Below are 17977 nucleotides of genomic sequence, written 5' to 3'. Positions count from 1 at the left end.
CTCGGTATGTGGAGCTTTGTGCAAGGGGCAGACTCCTAAACTTCACAGATTCACTCCAGCCCTCTGAGGTCCCAGGGCCCTTCTTGCAGCCATGGCAAGTTTGAGGCAAGTGAAAACAGATTACCCCACCCTCTTGGGATTATTGAAACTGAAGTGTGAATCTTTCTGAGGTTCCTCATCAAAGTTTTAAGTTTTAAGAATGGACAGTGAGATGCAAGTATAGGGCCCCCTTTGGAGGGAAAGAAAGGGAAGTAAGGGATTAGATTGAGTAGGAGTCTGGTGATAAGAAAGCAAGCATAGAAAATCACATATCTTGAGTTAAGTGGCTCCACCTTCCCTGAAATTCTGGGTGGAGGTTAAAGAAGAAAAAGAAAAATGTTGTCATGCCCAAGGGGTATTTGCAAATCCAGGCCACCAGCTAGTCTATTTCAACCCCGTGGGCTTGGTGCACCCACTGTTCTCACAGGTTCCATTTATCTTCCAGAGGAGAGGGCAAAGAAGAACTCATAAACCCTCTCTCAACTGATACTTTTTAAAGGGCTCTTGGAAAATATTCCACAATGACCTTTTGTCCCTTAATCTACAGCTCAGTTCTGGGACTGGATTTTGAAGGTATAAATGCGATTAAGGATTGTTTGGTTTGGCATTGAGCTCATTGGCAACCTTGGTTCTTCAGGTTTGTCTTTGAAATAACAGCTTCACTGTGCAGAGAGCTGGTTCCTTCCCAGGTGGGAGGGCACAGGTGTTGGGTATCTTGCTGCTCCATGAGGAGTGGAGTGGGAGCTGGTAGGTGAAGGATAGGGTGGATTTAACTCTTTCTGGAAGTTTGCTTTGCATTTTCTTGCTGCCATTTTGTTGTTGTTTCTTTTACAAATCAGTTGGCCAGTTTTCCTGGGTCCTGGTTTGGTATGAGTTCTCCTGAAACCCTGGAGGCACTGGGTATCCTCAACCCCACTGTCAGGAGGTGACTGGGGATTGTAAATGCCCCAGTGGTCACACTTAGCAAGTCTCCCTCCTCCAGTTAAATCTGTCTAAAGGCCAGCAGGAATTTTCCACAGATCTGTCATCTCCCCACTACCCCCGCCCCTTCACCTTCCAGATAGAAGCCTGGAGAATGTGAGTTTACTGTGTTGGAAATTATCTGATGGGGAAATGCAAAAAGAAGCAACTGTCTGGATCTTAGGTCTAGGCAATGAGTGTATTGCAGTCATTGGTGGTAGGGTTTTTTTTTTTTTTTTTCTAAATACACATCCTGATGTGTCTGCAGTTTAACTGCCTCTGACCAGAGTCCACTTCTATTCCCTCTGAGTCCCTTGAGGGAAACTTTGGTGTGTGAGGGTGAGTGGTTTGTGAGTATCGCTTACTGGATCCACCCTTGGGAAGAGCACGGGTACTTGGAGGAACAGGATAAGCAGGAATGCATGAGTCTATTTATGAAGCTTTGAGTCAAGTTGACCATGGGCCTTGGGGAGGTAATGGGGCACAGTGTCTCTTAAAAATGGTGAAAATTTGTGAGAAAATCACTCTACTTCATAAAAGGAATCTATAAATCCTTTTCTAGAATGTTGGGTGAGCTAATCTTTGAAGTTCCTTTCTAGCCTTAAAATTCTTTAACATGAATCTAGGCAATGCTGCTGCTATTATTTATAAAAATGTTCCATAGGGTAGAATGGTTCCAATAAAAGACAGATTTTGGTTTCCACTGATGTTTCTTGGCTTTCACCTGAATTGACAGCATGGAGACTCATGATCTTTTTCCATTTCAGTTCCCTTGATGAGGTGGGCTGTACTGGCACTAGGTCCCTGGGTTCTGCTTTTATGGACAAAATGAGTTCAGCCACTTATTTGGCACAATCTTTTCTGCAATGTTTTCTTGTGTGTGTGTGCGTGCCGCACACTCGTGTGTATATTTGACTGATGACTTCTGATTCTTTCTTTTTCTTTCTTTCTTTCTTTCCTTCTTTCTTTCTTCCTTCCTTCCTCCTTCTTCCTTCCTTCCTTTCTTCCTTCCTTCCTTCCTTTCTTTCTTTCTTTCTTTCTTTCTTTCTCTTTCTCTCTCTCTCTCTTTCTCTCTCTCTCTCCCTCCCTCCCTCCCTCCCTTCCTTCCTTCTCTCTGTCTGTCTCTCTGTCTTTCATAAAGCAGGGCTTCTGGTGAATTTTCATTACTTAATTGTGCTCTCTCACCAATGCCAATTTCCATTTTCAGGTCAAAGACTAGCCTTACTGACTGTCAAAACTGAAAGGGAAACCATTCTAGTCTAAACTTTCTTTAAACAGGTGAGGAAACTGAGGCCCTGAGAGGTGAAACAACTGTCCTGATGTCATAGTGCCAACAAAGTGGCAGAGCTGGGCCTATTCCTGAGACGCCAGGTTCCTCCTTCAACATGCTTCCTACTGTTCACTGGTGTCCCACTCCCTATCTAAATCTTATTTAATCAGCAGGTTTCTTGAAAGGATTGTTTCTGTTTCTTCTTCCTTCCCCTAGTTTTTTGAAGCCCATGGTGAACTGAGAAATGGAACCTCTGTCCAACACTGGTCCGGCAGTCACATCCACACCATGGCAGTGCACAAGGCCTTGAGGGTCTGCTAAAGGGAGAATGCAAGTGGCAGCTGACTCCATCCTTATCACCTCAGAAGGGTGGTTGTCAGTCTGAGGGACTCTCCTTTCCTGGTTAACAGAGCTTGGTTAGATTGTGGATGTTTCCATTAGAAAATTTCCAACTCTCAGGCTCATCCCGTGATCGGTGGGGAAAGGCCCAGGATGCCCCAGTTTGACTAAATGTGGGCATTACAAAAAACAGAATTGGGGCTTTAAGGAAAAGGAGAGGAAAGGGAAAAGGCAGCTGGAGAGACTGGGCTTGGATTGGCAGATGCTGCAGGGATGCTTGCAGCTGACATTTGATTGGAGAAGTTGAAGGGTCATGGCTTTTAGAAGCCCCAGCTCTCTTGGGTTTAAAAATCAAATCATGCCAGTGAAGAGAGCACATCTCAGAAAATGGGAGGTAGGCCCGCACTCCTCCCCTCTTCCCCTTTGGATTTCTAGATGGTATTTCCGTTGGCACTTTTCATGTTTCCTCTCAAAGGCAGAATAATAAAAGAAGATGGAGAAAGGCTTCTCATGAGCTCACCTCATTAAGGAGGTCATTCCTGTTTCTCACAGGACCAAAAAAGAGGAGAAAACTGAAACCAAAACCCTAAAATTCTACCTCTTCCCAAGGATTATCAGTCAGGGGAATGGCTGGCTGGTCATATAACTTCTTCTGACTCTTATTAAGCACCCCCCACCCCGACCCCCAAGGAGAGCCTGGCTGAAGACAGGAATGAGGCCTTTCGTTTGCAATTCAGGAAAAAAAAATCCATGACAAATAGGACCAGAAATAGAGAAAATGGAGCCAAGTGAGATCCGTGTGCCCCATGGAACTGGTCATCTCAATGGCGGGGACCCTGATTTCTGTTTCTTCTGTCCTTTCCTCCATGCCTGACCCCAAAGTGCTACAAACCACAACTATCTCCCCCTCCCATCTTCAAAGAAAGTTGCTGTCTGTGACCCAAGGGAGGGGCAGGGACTTATGACCCCTAGGTACACAGCTGCTATGCAGCCCAGGCCAGGGGCAGGCAACACCTTGGGAGCTAGAATCCAAAACAGTGGTTGCGCTTGTGGGGCCGTAGGGGGTCTAAGGGTTAGGATGGAAGTGGGCAAAGGATGGGTTGGCTGGAAAAGAGGCCACTACTCTTGAAAGGTGACAGAGGACACTTGGCTGGTAAGAGTAAGAGTGTCAGATGAGAATCTTTGGCCCGTTAGGCCTTGGGTTGTTGGGACGGGGTGAGGTTAATCTGTTTCCTTTTAAGGGGACTTGTTGGCAAAGCTTTCTTGCTGAGGCCTCTTCTCTGGGCTGGGGTGAGAACCTGGCCATCCAAGGCAGTGACCAGAGCGCAATACCTGGAAGTAAAGGGCATCTCAGAAGGAGGGCAGGAAAGAAGGCACGTGCCTGTCACCGTCACAGAGTCTGACTCCAGGATTTGCCTTTGAATTGGTCTTTTAAGAAAACGTCTCACTTTTCCTCCTTGGTGGGAAAAGAGGGGTAGGTTAAGGATGACGGGGTAGGAGGGAGCATGGAGACGGAGGGTCAGGCCCGGGGGCAGCAGAAACCATGAGCTGCTGATTCCTACTACATCCTGCTTCCTTCAAACGCTCTTAATATGTTGCAAAGCATTACTATGTCCCCCACCCCTTGTTTCATATTATAAAATACAAACAAATGACAGAAAAGGTCAGTTGGCTCGCAGCCGCCCACTGCTTAGAACTGCAAGGACCGCCGTTTCCTCCCCGCCACGAGACGGTGGCTGTAGGGGCGCATCTTCATTTCCACGAAGGGGATGGAGAACTCATGGCCTTTCCAATGGTACCAGTTGATCCCCTGGGAAGGAGAAAGATAAGCATGTCAGATCACCCCTACCCCCTCAACGGAACTGCCAGCTTGAAAAGAAAGAGGATGATGAGAGTGGAGAATCCAAGATGTGCATTTAGTCACTTTCCATTAACATGAAGCTTGAGGCTGAGTTCCCAAAAAGGGCAAAAGAGCAGAGATTTTTTTCTAGCTTTTCTCTTTAGACATTGCCAGTGGCCTGGGTCTATAATGGGAATGTGTTGCAGGTCATTCCTTATTGCTGGCTTTCTGGTTTTGGTTTCAGGATTTGCACGCACCAGTAACTAGTATTGAATTTCAAATTTCCAACAGTATAGAAGCATTTCGAAGAGCATAACTGTGTTTGACCGCTCACTCCTGATGGGAGAGTCAGGTGGTTTCCACCTATCAGGTGACCAACCGTCTTGGTTTGCCCAGGACTAAGGGGTGCCCTGGCCGCTAGCCTTTCAGTGCTAAAATTGGAGAGGTCCCAGTTGGCCCAGTTGGTCACCCTGTCACCCAACCCAGCCTATAGACTTGTGGTCTCTAATGGGGAAAGACGGTCCTGTTTACACTGCTATTTCTGATCTCTCCCTTCCTAGGACACTTCTTTGGATGAAGCTGAGCCTCTGACGCTGTCCCTGAACTTGATAAGCTTTTCATGGGATATGCTAGATGAGGAAATGAAATGGGACTTGACTGGCTGTCAAAGACTTCTCTGGGTGAGTTCCAGCTCCTGAGTCCAGGTGCCTCCCTTTTCTTCCCCTGGCTTCGACTCTGTCCTGCTCTTATCCCAGTGTCTGCATTACTTTCCTCTTTATGGGAGTCCTTTCTCAACACTCTGAGTGTATCTTTTTAAAAGGGAAATATAAGACCCACCTGTGTACTTAGAACATAAAGCCAAGGGACGTGGGCTGCACGGCTCTGGGTCATTCATGCAGCGGCAGAGCTTCACCCACCTGGCTGTGCCTGGACTCCCCGTATTTCCCATTGAGGTTGGTCCGGTGGCAGTTCTTATACCACCAAGCCCCCTTGTATGACATGGCACAGTTGGTAACTGCAACATCATTGTCTCTGTCCTCTGTGGAGAAAGGGCGGCCCTGATGATAGCTGAGGGAGTCCCCTGGAAAAAAGACACATTCATGAGGCCGTCCAACCTGTTGTTCTTTTGTCAGGATGTTCTGGACATTTGACCCACGCCCAACAAACCTGGCGTCCGCTTAAGAGACCTTCCACTCACCTCTCTGTTCCTATCTGGCTCCTCAGCCTGGCTGCACTGAGCTCTTACTCCACCTACCCCTTGGGTCCACTACTTCCGTGCTGCTCTCCCCAGCTCGTTACAGTAAGTCCCCTACATGTGAACCTTCAAGTTGCAAACTTTCAAAGATGCGAACCTGTGTTTGCACGTCCAGTCACGTAAGTTAGTTCACATGTCTGGCGCACATTGTCACGTGCGTGCATCCTCTCCAAGTAGTTGTGCTTTTGTGTACTTTGTACCGTATAGAGTACGGTAGTACAGTATCTTTATTATTTCTTGCCTGTTCACTCGATGCCAGCCCCTGTATGCCAGCTGTTGTACTGTACTACTGTACTTTTCAAGGTACTGTACTATAAAGTTAAAAATGTTTATTTTTGTGTGTGTTTGCTTTTTATGTATTATTTGTGTGAAAAGTATTATAAACCTGTTATAGTACAGTACTATACAGCCGACTGTGTTAGTTGGGTACCTAGGCTAACTTTGTTGGACTTAACGAACAAATGGAAGTTATGAACGCGCTCTCGGAAAGGAACTCATTAGTCTGTAGGGGACTTACTCTGCCTCATTGCCCTGGCCTTCTGCTCAGAACTCTGTCCACTCAGCTCCACCTCACCATCCCCGTCTGTTTCTTTCAGGCCAGCACTGGGACACAGACATTCACGGCTCCTTTTGTCTCAGAGGAGACAGTGATGAGCCATGGTGACCTGGGCCAGTCCGGGTCACCACCGTACAGCCTGGCTTTCTCCATGACTCATCAGGCCCAGTCAGCTCACACCCAGTATCCCCCTGTTCAGAACTTGGGGCCACATGTGAAGAGGGACATCGTCTAACTAGAGTTCCTGTCCATAGGAAACAGGATGATAGGAAAATCCTAACCATGTCAGAGGAGAAGCGGTTGGGGAAACCAGGGCTGTATCTTGGGGAAGAGCAGGCTTGAAGGGGGAGACAGTGTCCATTATCACTGACTCCAAATATTTGATGGACTACTGAGTAAACAAACAAACAATCCCCCCCAAAAAACAAAAACTCTTTGGGAAAGTATGAGGATCGGTAGGTAGAGACTGCAAGGTGGCATATTTGGGCTAAATATATGAGGAGAAATCAGCTAAATGTTAGAGCTGTTTCTAAGTGGTATACACTATCTGGAGACATGGAGAGATCTCTATTCTTAGAGGCTAGGTGTTCTTTCGTTGGGATGTTATGCAGGGGACTCATATGAATTGAGTATTTGAGGTGAGGTATCAAACCGTAATTAATTTACACCTACTGGCCAAACTTTTGGCAGGATTTGTCGTTAGAAGTGTTGTGAAGGGGCTCACACTACTGAATGAGTGTTGTCTCAGATGCTTCTGAGGTCACTTTAAGCCAGGATAGGTCATAGTTCTGATCCTGTGGCTTCCGAGTCCACACTCACAGTGGCCACTCAATGCCTCCAAGTGCTTCTGGCCACAACTCAACTCTTAGGAAGATGATCTTTGTTTTATGGGGAAGCCTGATTCCTTCAGGCCAGTTGGGTCCCTAAGTCCATATGTCATTATTTCTATCCCATCTTTTTCATTTCCCCCTCCTAGTCTCTTAAAAACCAGGCTTTGTGTCCACCCAGAGCTAGTCCCACTACCTGCAACTCATTCTTTCCCATGTCTTCCAGGTCCTGGAGAAGGCAGAAAAGATGTCTTATTTTTTCCTTTCTTTATATATATATATATATATTAGGGTTTTCATCTCCTCTCACCCTAACTCATACTCATATCCTTTGTCTTAAAAAATCTTGAATTAATCCTACTCTCTAAAGACCCTTTCTTTACCATCAATTCCCTGTGTTGTCTCTACCCACGTTCCTACCTTCTCATCTCCTGCTTTTCCCCCTGTAGTCTAGAAGCTGACCTCGTTACTCCCTTGGAACGGTTCTCTCCCACTTCCACTCTGATGTTGCTTTCTGCTTTCTCAGATACGATCCTGATGTTGGTCTATGTCCCCTTCCCAAATCTGGCTCCCCCTCCCATTTCTGCTTCGTATAGCCACCTCGTATATTCAGTACCTTAGCTAAGTCTTGGTTTTTCTCTCTCAAACTGCTGTTCAGATTTGTACTTTTCTCTTAACTTCTAACATCAGTCAAGTCTCCTGTGATCTCCTACCAGGATTAATGCAGCAGCTCCAGCTGGTCTCTGTTCTTCACTCAGATTTACTTTATCCTATTTATGGCTGTCACCTTGATCTTCCTAAAACCCCACATCCATTGTGTCACTCAGGACCCACCGTGGCTCCCCACTGCCCACCATGTTAAGACAGAACTCCTCTGCCCCCTCCGTTTTAAGGCTCTTCAGGGCCTGGCTCCACCCACTTTCTTTTTATTCTTTCTGAACTCACACCCTGTCCTGGACAGCCAGGCCCTTTGCACTTTCCCTCCCTCCATGGTAACTGCTCCTTTTGTGATTTTTCTCCCAGGATTTTCCTTCCCTGGAATGTTTCCTTTACCATCAGGATCCCAGTCAAATGCCACTGCCTTCATGAAGCCTTTTTCAACTACCCGGAACCCCCTTCTCTGAATGCCCGGTAAACTGGGAGTAAGTACCATTCATTGTGTGGTGAGTTGCTTCTTAATGGTCTGTTTTTGTAAATGGATGTTTAGTTCTTGCAGAGGTCATGTCTTATGCTTCTTCTGAGTCCTCACAATTCACACAATGAACTTCTAAGGGTTGCTCAACAACCTTTTATTGATAACTTGACTTGGAATTTTCAGTTCTAATCCAATTAGAGTCCCGGTTAGAGGCTTGGATTTTTGTAGCCTTTGAGAACAACGGAGATGGGAGAAGGGGCTGAACTTGGAATTGGAGGCCATGGGGATGGATTGTTGCCAGAAGGGCCAGTAAAAACGAGCAACATATAAGATAAAGTCCAGGGAACTTGGGCAATAGTAAATGCCAGAGAGAGAATGGGCTTTTCCTCCCTGGAGACCTTCCAACCTGGGAAGAACAACCATTGTGTGAAGTTGCCCAGAGAAGGGGGCAGCCTACATAAGCCTAGCTTCTCATCTTTTGAAGAAGATGAACTGAATATATGACATAAGAGGTCAGACTGCAATTAATTTATGATGATTGGCCAAATTGTTGGTGGGACTTGCCTCTGAGACATGACAGTAGAATGCAGTCCAACAGTTATGACCTCCATGGGGCCCAGTAGCGAGATAGAGCTGCAACAGAGGCTGCAGCAGCTGGGCCCAAGTTAGACAGGTAAGAGCATAGGCCTGGAGCAGGTGAAGTGGAGGGAGGGAGGGAGGCCACGTAAGGAAGTGGGAGGGCTTGCTTCGCTTTCTGTGGGAGAAATAAGAACTGCTTTTCTGCAGGCACGATTCTAATCTTAGGGAGTGGTTGGTATCAGGTTATTTTTGCAATGATTTAGTCTGATATTTTGTTTAATACACTCCATTTCAATGGCTATTTTATGCCCAAAGTGTGGTAAATTGGATCTTCTGTTGGGGCACTTCGGGCAGGTCTGATTGCCATTGGGAATGATCTCCCATATGACAAACAACAAGGGAAAGTGTGTCTCCTCTTTGGAGTAACAGCACCTGGCTGAGCAGAGAAATAACTGAGCAGATGCAGTCGTTGGAGAGGCAACACTTGGATGATCTTCTTAGTTCCAAGAGTTATAAAAATGTTGCTAAATTTATATCCTAGCATTTAGCCCTATAATTGGAGTTAATGAAAGGACCAATAACTCCATGTACCAAATAGTGGAATATTTGGCAAAACAGGTTTTAGGAAATGTGCTATAAGAGAACCCTTGAAATAAATTGGCAAAGGCTAAGGAGCAGACTGGATATTATGTTCTGGTAAAACTATTAATGCAACAGAGCTTATAGAGATGGTTTTGCTCTACTTAGTGGAACTGCCATAAAAATCTGTACAGAAAACATGACCACGTGTGAGGTTCTCGTGGAGGAATGGAAAGGAATGCGGCCCCTGGGGAACATTTAGGAGCTGTTGTGTGTTCCTTGATGGAGGTGTTATGGTGACTGCTGATGGAGGGGAGTAGAGCTCAGAATGGGGGGGAATCTGTCTTACTTTTATTAGTTCAAAGATGGTTTTCCTAGATGGCATTACAGGGGAGATTTCTACCGGACAATAGATGATTATGCTGTCACTGGATAAGAGCCTATGTTGATTAATCTAGACAAGAAAAATAATCCTTCACCCTCACGTTGTACTATGTTCTGTTCACTTTAAAAACACTTTCGCTCTATTTATCACATTTTTTTCCTGACTGCTCTGTGAACTAGGACAGGCATCATTATTAAGATTTTCCAGATGAGGAAACTGAAGTCCTGAGAAATTGATTTCAGGTCACCTGAGTGGTGAGGGGCAGCGTGGACCAGAGGCAGTGCGCCAGCCCTCTGCCCTCCTCCTTGGCTAGCGGGGAATTCTGCAGCTCAGGCCTAGAACGTGGGGCCCGGTCCTGCTGCACGCCCACTGCCCTCGGGGGCTGCTCGGGGCCAAGGTACCTGCGGTGCCGTTGTAGCCTCCTATGCGGAGTTTGTACAGGCTTCTGCTGCCCTCGACAGAGAACTTGTCGTAGTAGGCGAAGGCGGCGTCCTGGCCGTCACGCATGTCTATGCGCAGCTCGTAGCGGCCCTGGGACGTGATCCCGTGTATGTTGTCCAGCCCTGTGGAGGAGAGCAGAGAACACAGTCAGCCTGGCCTCAGTGGCTTTGGAAATGGGAAGCAAAATGTGACTGTGGCCTCAAAACAGATGTTCTGGGAAAGAGGAGGGGTACTGGGATTGCTTTTGCCTTCAGTCCTTCCCAGGTTGTTATCAAACAGATCCTACCAGACTGAATTTCCTCCTGCAAAAAGACCAGACCAGTTCTGCTGATGAGTTCCCACCGCAGGTCAGCTCAGGGGTCCTACCATCTAGTCATGACCCAGTACCGGACAAGCCCTGAGCCTCAAGATTCCGGGCCCTGTCCCCCGCCACCTCCCACTCCAAACTATGGTGTTAGTTGAAGATGACAAGAGGCATCACATGGGTGTGAATTCTTCGGTGTGAGTGATAGGAAGCAAGAGGTAGAAACACTGATCAGAGTAATTCACAGTAGACCCTCGGGGTCCAGGATATCCTACCATCTCCTAGTAGCCTGGGAGGGGGTTCCGTCCACCTTTAATTACACTGCTCTTTGTTCTCTCAGCCTCCAGCCCTCCTGAGGCTCCCATAACTGGGTCAGAGAATATTGTCACCTGTCTCCTAACTCCAGTTCCTTTCTCTCTAATCTACTTGCTATATCTTGCACTGCTACGTCTTCACTCATCTTTCTGGGCAGTTACCCTCCCTCACCCACTCTCTCCTTGGCCTCTAAGCTTCCCAGGCCTTGGTCTAATAGATTCTTGTAAGGTGCAGACCCCATGAGTCCAGAGTGAGGCAGAGCCCAGCTCTTCCTTGGTGATATTTTCTCATATGTATTTTCTTGTCTCTCTGCCCTGGATGGCTGTGCTCTGGGACTTTCTGATTCTGACTACCTGCCCATACTTTGAACCACTCCCCTTGCATTGCTGGTGATCTCTGAGTCCTCCTGATTTCTACCTGCTTACTGAATTGGGGTCCTGTTGCTTTACTGTGACATTTGATATCTATCAGAGTACACCATGACTTAGAATAAAACAATCTGCCGAGATGGAAGGGAATCTCGAGATTACTTAGGCTAGTCTCTTTGTGTTGTGGAAAGGGAGGCTGAAGTCCAGAGAAGTGAAGTGACTGGCTGAGGGTCACCTCGATCTCTCTATCTCTTCCCTATCCTGTTTGAGAGTTCAAGCTTTATGTTAGTTATATGTCGAAAGCTGTGTGCTATTTGCTGCGTGCCGGGTTGCTCTTACCCTAGGCTTGTGCTTGCGCGGATATGGTGGATCCTGGCGGTGCCCTGCCCGGATGCCCTTTATTTTTTAATTTTTTACTGTTTTTATTTTGAAGAAGGGAGATGTTACAGCATGTTTTCTAGTATAAGATGTATAGGGGAAAACTCAGTGAAGAAGTAGAGAGAAGAGAGAATTGTCAGAGGGGGAAGAATGGTCCTTCAAAGGCAAGTGGAAATAGGAGGCAGCACACATCTGGAGAGTTTGGTTAGATCACAGACAGTCCAGATGCCCTTTAACTGGACAGTGGACATAGCCCCCAGCCGCCAACAACTCACAGCTGCCTCCTTCTTGGATCATTGCCCTTGACCGAACAGGAGTTGCTCTACTCTGGAAGTTACCTGCTCCCTCCCCCATGCCTTGGGGCAGACCTCCATCAATACCTGATGAGGAGGTACCAAATCCCAGCCCCCTTGCCCCATTGGGGGCCAATCTGAGGAGCAGTTTATGCTCCAGAGCTTCCCTGAGGATCAGACTGAAGCTAATCTCCCACCAAGATCACACTGTTGCATTTTTTCCCCCTGCTCTATGCTATTTCCCTCATTCCCCTTCTGAGAGCACTCCCCTGATAAATCACTTGAACAAGAACCCCTGTCTCAGGCTTTGCTTCTAGGGAACCCAACTTACAACGTAAACCATGGGTCAGAGTGTTACCCCTAACCTGAGTATTGTCACCGAACTACACATCACCAGGCCAGGCGTCTATTTAAGAGCCCTCCCCGGCTCCCTATTACCTATGGCATTGAGTCAAACCTTCTCTTCCCCACTGTAGGTACCACAACACGCCTCTGTTCAACGCACCTTCCCTCATTTTCTTCTTTCCCTGAGCTGCATCTTCGCTCTGGTTGGATGGTTTTTCCATTGTCCCGTTTGCACACGTCAAAAGGATCCCTGCCTTCCCTCTTTTCTTGTGTGCTTCCCTCCTGCATTCTTCTTACTCATCCCTCAATGCCTTCTCCAGGAAGCTGACTCTTCCTTCTCTGAGTATCTGCAGCCTTCTTGTCAGTAGCTCATAGATTAGTACAGTGTTTCCCAATGTGGGAGGCCATCTCTGATGATATGAGAAGTATTTGGGGAATAAGGACTAAATAACTTTGGACAGGTAGGGAGAAAGATATTTCCAAATGCTCTCTTTTTCTTCATAGATTAAGGGGAAACCTTAACCCTGATCCTAATGGTAACTCTCTGTTTGGATCTTGTACTTTGTGGTTTACACCCAGCACTTTCTAATCTCCATTTTTAGTCCCACCAACACAGCAACAGCTGGCATTTAATAATATATATACTGTTTTCTTTTCATTGCATTTATTTTTGAGACTCCCTTTATTTATGGCACATGATGACTAGCTTTCCATTTTGGGCACTGCTGTAAAGTCTCTTTCACAAAACCGTAGATTTCTTTAAAAAAACAAGTGAGATATAGAAAATTCAAGTGCGTGATAGTTCAGATATTTCCCAGATATGGTAAAAATTGTGAACGTGGTGTACTGTAGCTGAGGTTTGGGAAACATGAGCACTGTCTGCTATGGGCGCATTGATTCCTCTGCTGTATACTTATCTCCCAAGCTGTTTGTAAACTCTTAGAAGGTAAGGATATTTTCCTGTTTACTTGACTTGTCTTTCAATGTTTTTATGTGATTTTTACCTTATATTTTTTATTATGTGCAACAGCAAATACAGATCTGGGCATCTAATAGGCACTCAATAAATTCTTATTAATTGGTGGATTGATTGACTGATTGTTATCTACACTTTAGGTACCTACTATCCCCGGCCACTGTGATAGGTAATGAGGTTAAAAATGAATATGGTTTGGTCCCAGCCCTGAAAGAAGTTTCCATAGTATAGTCAAGAGAGACAGAAAGGAAAATGGACACTGATTTGGACCACAGAAGAGAAAGTAGCTAATTCTCCCACAGGCAAAGGGTGAGAAAAATGGGTAGGATAGGTCCTATGGAGGAAGAAGAGGTTAGCTGGGCCTTTGGATATGCGCAGAGCACAGCAAGGTGTACGGGGGAGGGGGAGAGTTGGATGGCAGAGCGTTCCTTGCAGAGGAAACATTAGTGATTGTAAGGGTTTGGAGGTTGGGGTGGGGAGGGATAAATTGGGAATTTGGGATTAACAGATACACACTACTATATATAAATAGATAAACAACAGGACTTACTTATAGCACAGGGAACTATATTTAATATCTTGTAATAACCTATAATGGAGAAGAATCTTAAAAAGTGTGTGTATGTGTGTGTGTGTGTGTGTATATATATATATATATATATATAAAACACTGAGTCACTTTGCTCTACACCTGAAACATTGTAAATCAACTATACTTCCATAAATAAAGTGCTTGGGGTCTGGTGTCGGTTGCGGGGTGCAGGGAAGAGCAGCAGGGCTCTTGGAGGTGGGGCATAGGCCCAAGACGAGGGCCTTGTACCACAGCGAAGGTGTTTAGTCTTCATGTGCTGGTGATGGGGAGTGGTTTAAAAGCTCCACAAATGGGGTTATGGCCGTTGCTCAGATTTCGGTATGAGGGAGATGATTCTCCTGGCCATGTGGACAATGGGTGGTCCAGGAGGCAGGAAGGCCAGGGAGGGGTTGTTATATGAGCGTCCAGGAGAAAGATGTTGAGGCTAAGCGGGATAGTGACAGGGGAGAGAGAGAGGAGACCACGAATACAGAACACAGTTATCCACCTTTCCCCTGCCTCCCTTTATAATCACTGTGAAAATCCAACCAAGAGGGAGACGCAGGGAAAAATAAATTCACTGCTTTCTAGGATTGGCTTCACTGCCATCTGCCTGGGTCAGGTGTGTGTTTACCTTCTCACACTAGTTCAGTTCTCAAGCTATACCTCCTGCTTGTGTCAGACCTCTAGGAAATTGCCGGTCACCTCTAATGCCATTTTCGTTTTTTCCCTTCCCGTCCCAAGTCAGTAATAACATTCTTCCAAGGAACTAGAGCCGAGTGACTGTCGCATTTCTCTTCCGACCTGCGGGCGGGCTGGCTGGTGTCTGGCTCCTGAGAGATGACCAGCCGTCCTTTTGCTCCCTCTGCCCCCTCCCCTCACCAGGCAGCTCTCTCCCTTTGTAAAAGTTGCCTCATGTCAAGACCCATCAGCATAAGAGACTATTAATGAGGATGGGAAGAGACAGAGCAAAGAGGAAAACACCACAACAAGATAGAAACAGATCAATAGTGGAGCCTAACAGAGCAAGAAGTACTGAAAGCAATTCACGAGCTGTCAGCTTTTCAACGGACACAGGGTTTCTGATAATCCCAGATGGACACAGAGAGGAGAAAGATGGACAAAGAACTGGAGCTGCATTCCAAGGGAAACAAAAAGGAGGCGTTACCCAGCCAAAACTCATCCTCCAGGTTCCCGAAGCCAACGCGGTACTCAGCCCATTTCCGGAAAAAATCAGTTTGGCCATTCTGCCGCCTCTGGAATACCTGTGAAGAGAAAGAGGGGAAATGAAGAAAATGCTAAGGAAAATAAACTCTAACGAGTAAAACTGCTATAACTGGGTTTTATATCTGCAGTGACAAAGGTTCTCAGATTAAGCACCACTGCAGTACGGAGCTCGGTATTTTTTTGCACAGCAGTCGTAGGAGATGCTCAGAGCCCCTCTCTGAAGCGCAGTGGCACCTGATGAATAGGCCAGGGTGTAATGTTGACACTTATTTGCACCCCTGCAACGTAGAAAGGATACAAAGCCCCCAACTAGTCAAGGGAAATAGGCTTGGCTCTCAAATTAATCTTTTTGCACCACAGAATGCAGTAGAAAGCCTTTCTCACCAGAAGAATGGGACCAACTTCAGATCAGCTAGGAGCTGTCATCATCCTATTTCAGGCAAAGCAATTGCATATCATTCACCTCCCGAACTGTTTAAGTGCTAATTTCATTTACCCTCCAATACATCAGCCTCGACTTCAATTTCCAATTAGGCTTTAAGAAGAAGGCACAAATATGTCAGAAACATAAAAGAAAATGCTTCCCAAGAGTGGCTGTTACGAGCACAGCCACCATGTAACTCCATTCAACAACTATCCATTTTGCACTGTGAAAAATCCAGCGCTGTGTGTTGGTGCTGGAGGAGGGATCCGCGGGAGGAGGGTGGTGGAGGGGCTGGGTTTCCATCTGCCCTGACTGAGCTAATGCTGCTCCGCTTCCTGGCCGGGCTGCCGGAACTCGCCCATCTGTGTAGTGGCCTGTACTGATGTGTGAGGCCATTCGCCAGGCTGCCCTTCCTCTTCTTTCTGTACTGCCCTATCACACATGGGAGGAGGGTGGTGACAGGAAATGGTGTCTCTCTTTTCCCCACCACTTCTCCTCCCTGAAGGCTAGGACAGCTCTGGGGAAGAACCAGAGAGGCCAGGGAAGGATGGGGACGGGGGTGGCCTTGGTAACCAGAGGGGCCTATCCGGGTTCTTCCCCTCATCTGCTCCGCCATATGCAATTCTCCAATAGAAAGATCCTAATCATCTCCCCATAGAGACTCACCTCCTCCTGCAGGGGACTCATCTCCTCTCTTTCTTTATTTTTTCCACAGTCTTCATCAGGCAAGACCCCTGGGCCTCTCTGAGCCACTACTCCCTTTCCCTCCTGCATGAGCTATCCCCACAGAAGGAGCAGTTTTCCTGGGGCTGCCTCACTGGGCTGGGCCACTGCAGCCTTGATATTCTTATTCCTTCCTCTGCCTCACCAAACCTATGGGCTGCTGAGCAAGGCCCTGAGGACAATGCAAAGCCCCAGGTTGGGCATGAGGGGAGTGGGTGAAAGGATGGCCAGAGGATGGTGAAGTGTAGATGGATGGGTGCTGAGCCAGGTGGACTGAAGCATCGACGATGCTGGTGGGCAGGAAGAACAGATGCAGGTACTCACAATCCAGCCACCCCCGTCGGTCGTCATATCGCAGTACACCTGTAACTTCCGGCTTAGCTCTCCATTGAGGAAGATGGTGTAAACCCCGCTCAGAGTGTCTCCGTTCATCAAATGCTGGGCACAGTCTTGAGGATGAGGGAAGACCCGGCCCCCTGCACAAGAAAAGAGGCAATTTCCGGAAAGGGTCCTTCCTCCCACTATGCATAAGAGCCCCTTGGATCAGAGAACAGTTTAGAAGGTCTCACGGTACTTCATCAAGAACTGTAAGAAATCCTCACTGAATCTGTGTATGAATCCTGCATCATCTTGCATTCCCTCTTTTCAACTGATGTTGGGTTTATCAGACAGTATACAGCTTTACAGGATCTGAGGACCAAAGAGCTGTGTTCACTGTGTGGCTCCCCCATTCACCTACTTGTTTAGCTTAGGCAAATAGCCTGACTTCCTGGCATCATCTTTTTATCAGAAAGATGGGGATAATAAAAATATTCGTCCACCAAGGGTGAAGGTATGTTAATGTACCTAGTAATTGGTTACTTAGGCGATGATTACAGAAGCATGGAGCACATTAAAACACCGCAGAGTCCACCTTTCAAAAGAACAAGGGGGATTAAGCACAGCTGTCCGCTGGAGTGCCCAAACAAGCTTAGCTTAGCATTATCAAGAAGATGGATATCTATTTCTCCTGCAAAATGATCTCCTGATTGCACTAAACAATCAAATGGCCATGTTTTACAGTTCAGTTTAAGTTTAAGGAGAGGGCAGAGGAAATAAATTGCTGCTCATCTTTCAGAGAGAACAGCCCTATTTGTAGAACAATATCTAATTAGCTGAAAGAAAAGCTTAAATCATGTGTCTTGAAGAGTTTAGCTTCAGGGCAGATTTTAATGCTTAACAGGCAAGCCAGAAAGCAGAGGTCCCATGGGAGGAGCTCTGCTGGACTGCAGGAGCTGATGGAGCAAGTTAAAGGCAGAGCTTGGCACAGGAGGAAAAGTGGTTTGGGTGCTCTGTAAATATATGATCTCTGGGTCAATGGAAAGTGTGGTGCAGTTGATGTGGTTCTGCATCCTTGAAGGGTAGCAGAGCTAGGAAGAGAGGTGGGGTAGGGACTTCACGGGACCTACAGTGCCCCCTAGTGGCAGAACTAGTGCACTGCAGGTGTGACAGAGCTGGGGGCGGGGGGGGGCCCTTGGAGAGTCAGCCGGTGGGCCAGAGCAAGTGGCAGCATCATGCCACACAAGGGAGGTAACATAGCAACCTCACCGAAGCATCCTGTGTTAGGGGGAGGTTGTAGGGGTTCGGTAGACTTTATGCAAGGCCCCTCTCGGAGATGTGTTAACTCCTCTTGCACAAGGACGGTCCAGCTTGCTTGCACACCATGGTCAAGGGTCACTCGCATTTCAGGTAGTTTAGAACAAGGCACCGCCTGCTTCAGGCATACACCAGGGAATAACAATATATTCCTATAGAACTAGTATTTTACCAAGTGTGCTTTGATTTCCATTTAATTCTTGCAAGAAACAT

General features: G+C 46.9%; 1 protein-coding gene and 1 long non-coding RNA gene across 2 annotated transcripts in view; one reads left to right on the top strand and one right to left on the bottom strand.

Moving 5' to 3' along the window:
- The window catches only part of LOC113609179 (uncharacterized), a 314685-nt gene that overhangs the window by 72858 nt on the left and 223850 nt on the right, over positions 1-17977 (top strand). Inside the window, exons 2-3 of the long non-coding RNA XR_003428534.1 lie at positions 5009-5128; positions 8110-8249. This is a non-coding gene — a long non-coding RNA (uncharacterized LOC113609179). The remainder of the gene's footprint in view (positions 1-5008; positions 5129-8109; positions 8250-17977) is intronic.
- The window catches only part of TNR (tenascin R), an 83782-nt gene continuing 69611 nt past the window's right edge, over positions 3807-17977 (bottom strand). The window contains exons 17-21 of the mRNA XM_027086249.1: positions 16454-16605; positions 14924-15020; positions 10166-10327; positions 5366-5529; positions 3807-4418 (exon numbers count right to left, since the gene is read on the bottom strand). Coding sequence (XP_026942050.1) covers positions 4299-4418; positions 5366-5529; positions 10166-10327; positions 14924-15020; positions 16454-16605 — 695 coding nt within the window. The 3' untranslated portion in view covers positions 3807-4298. The remainder of the gene's footprint in view (positions 4419-5365; positions 5530-10165; positions 10328-14923; positions 15021-16453; positions 16606-17977) is intronic.

Source organism: Aethalodelphis obliquidens, unplaced genomic scaffold (genome assembly GCF_003676395.1).
Source record: "Aethalodelphis obliquidens isolate GAN/ISIS:26980383/991018 unplaced genomic scaffold, ASM367639v1 scaffold55, whole genome shotgun sequence".
Classification (NCBI taxonomy): domain Eukaryota; kingdom Metazoa; phylum Chordata; class Mammalia; order Artiodactyla; family Delphinidae; genus Aethalodelphis; species Aethalodelphis obliquidens.
The sequence above is the reverse complement of the archived record's forward strand: the minus strand, read 5'-3'. Positions and strand labels throughout refer to the sequence as shown.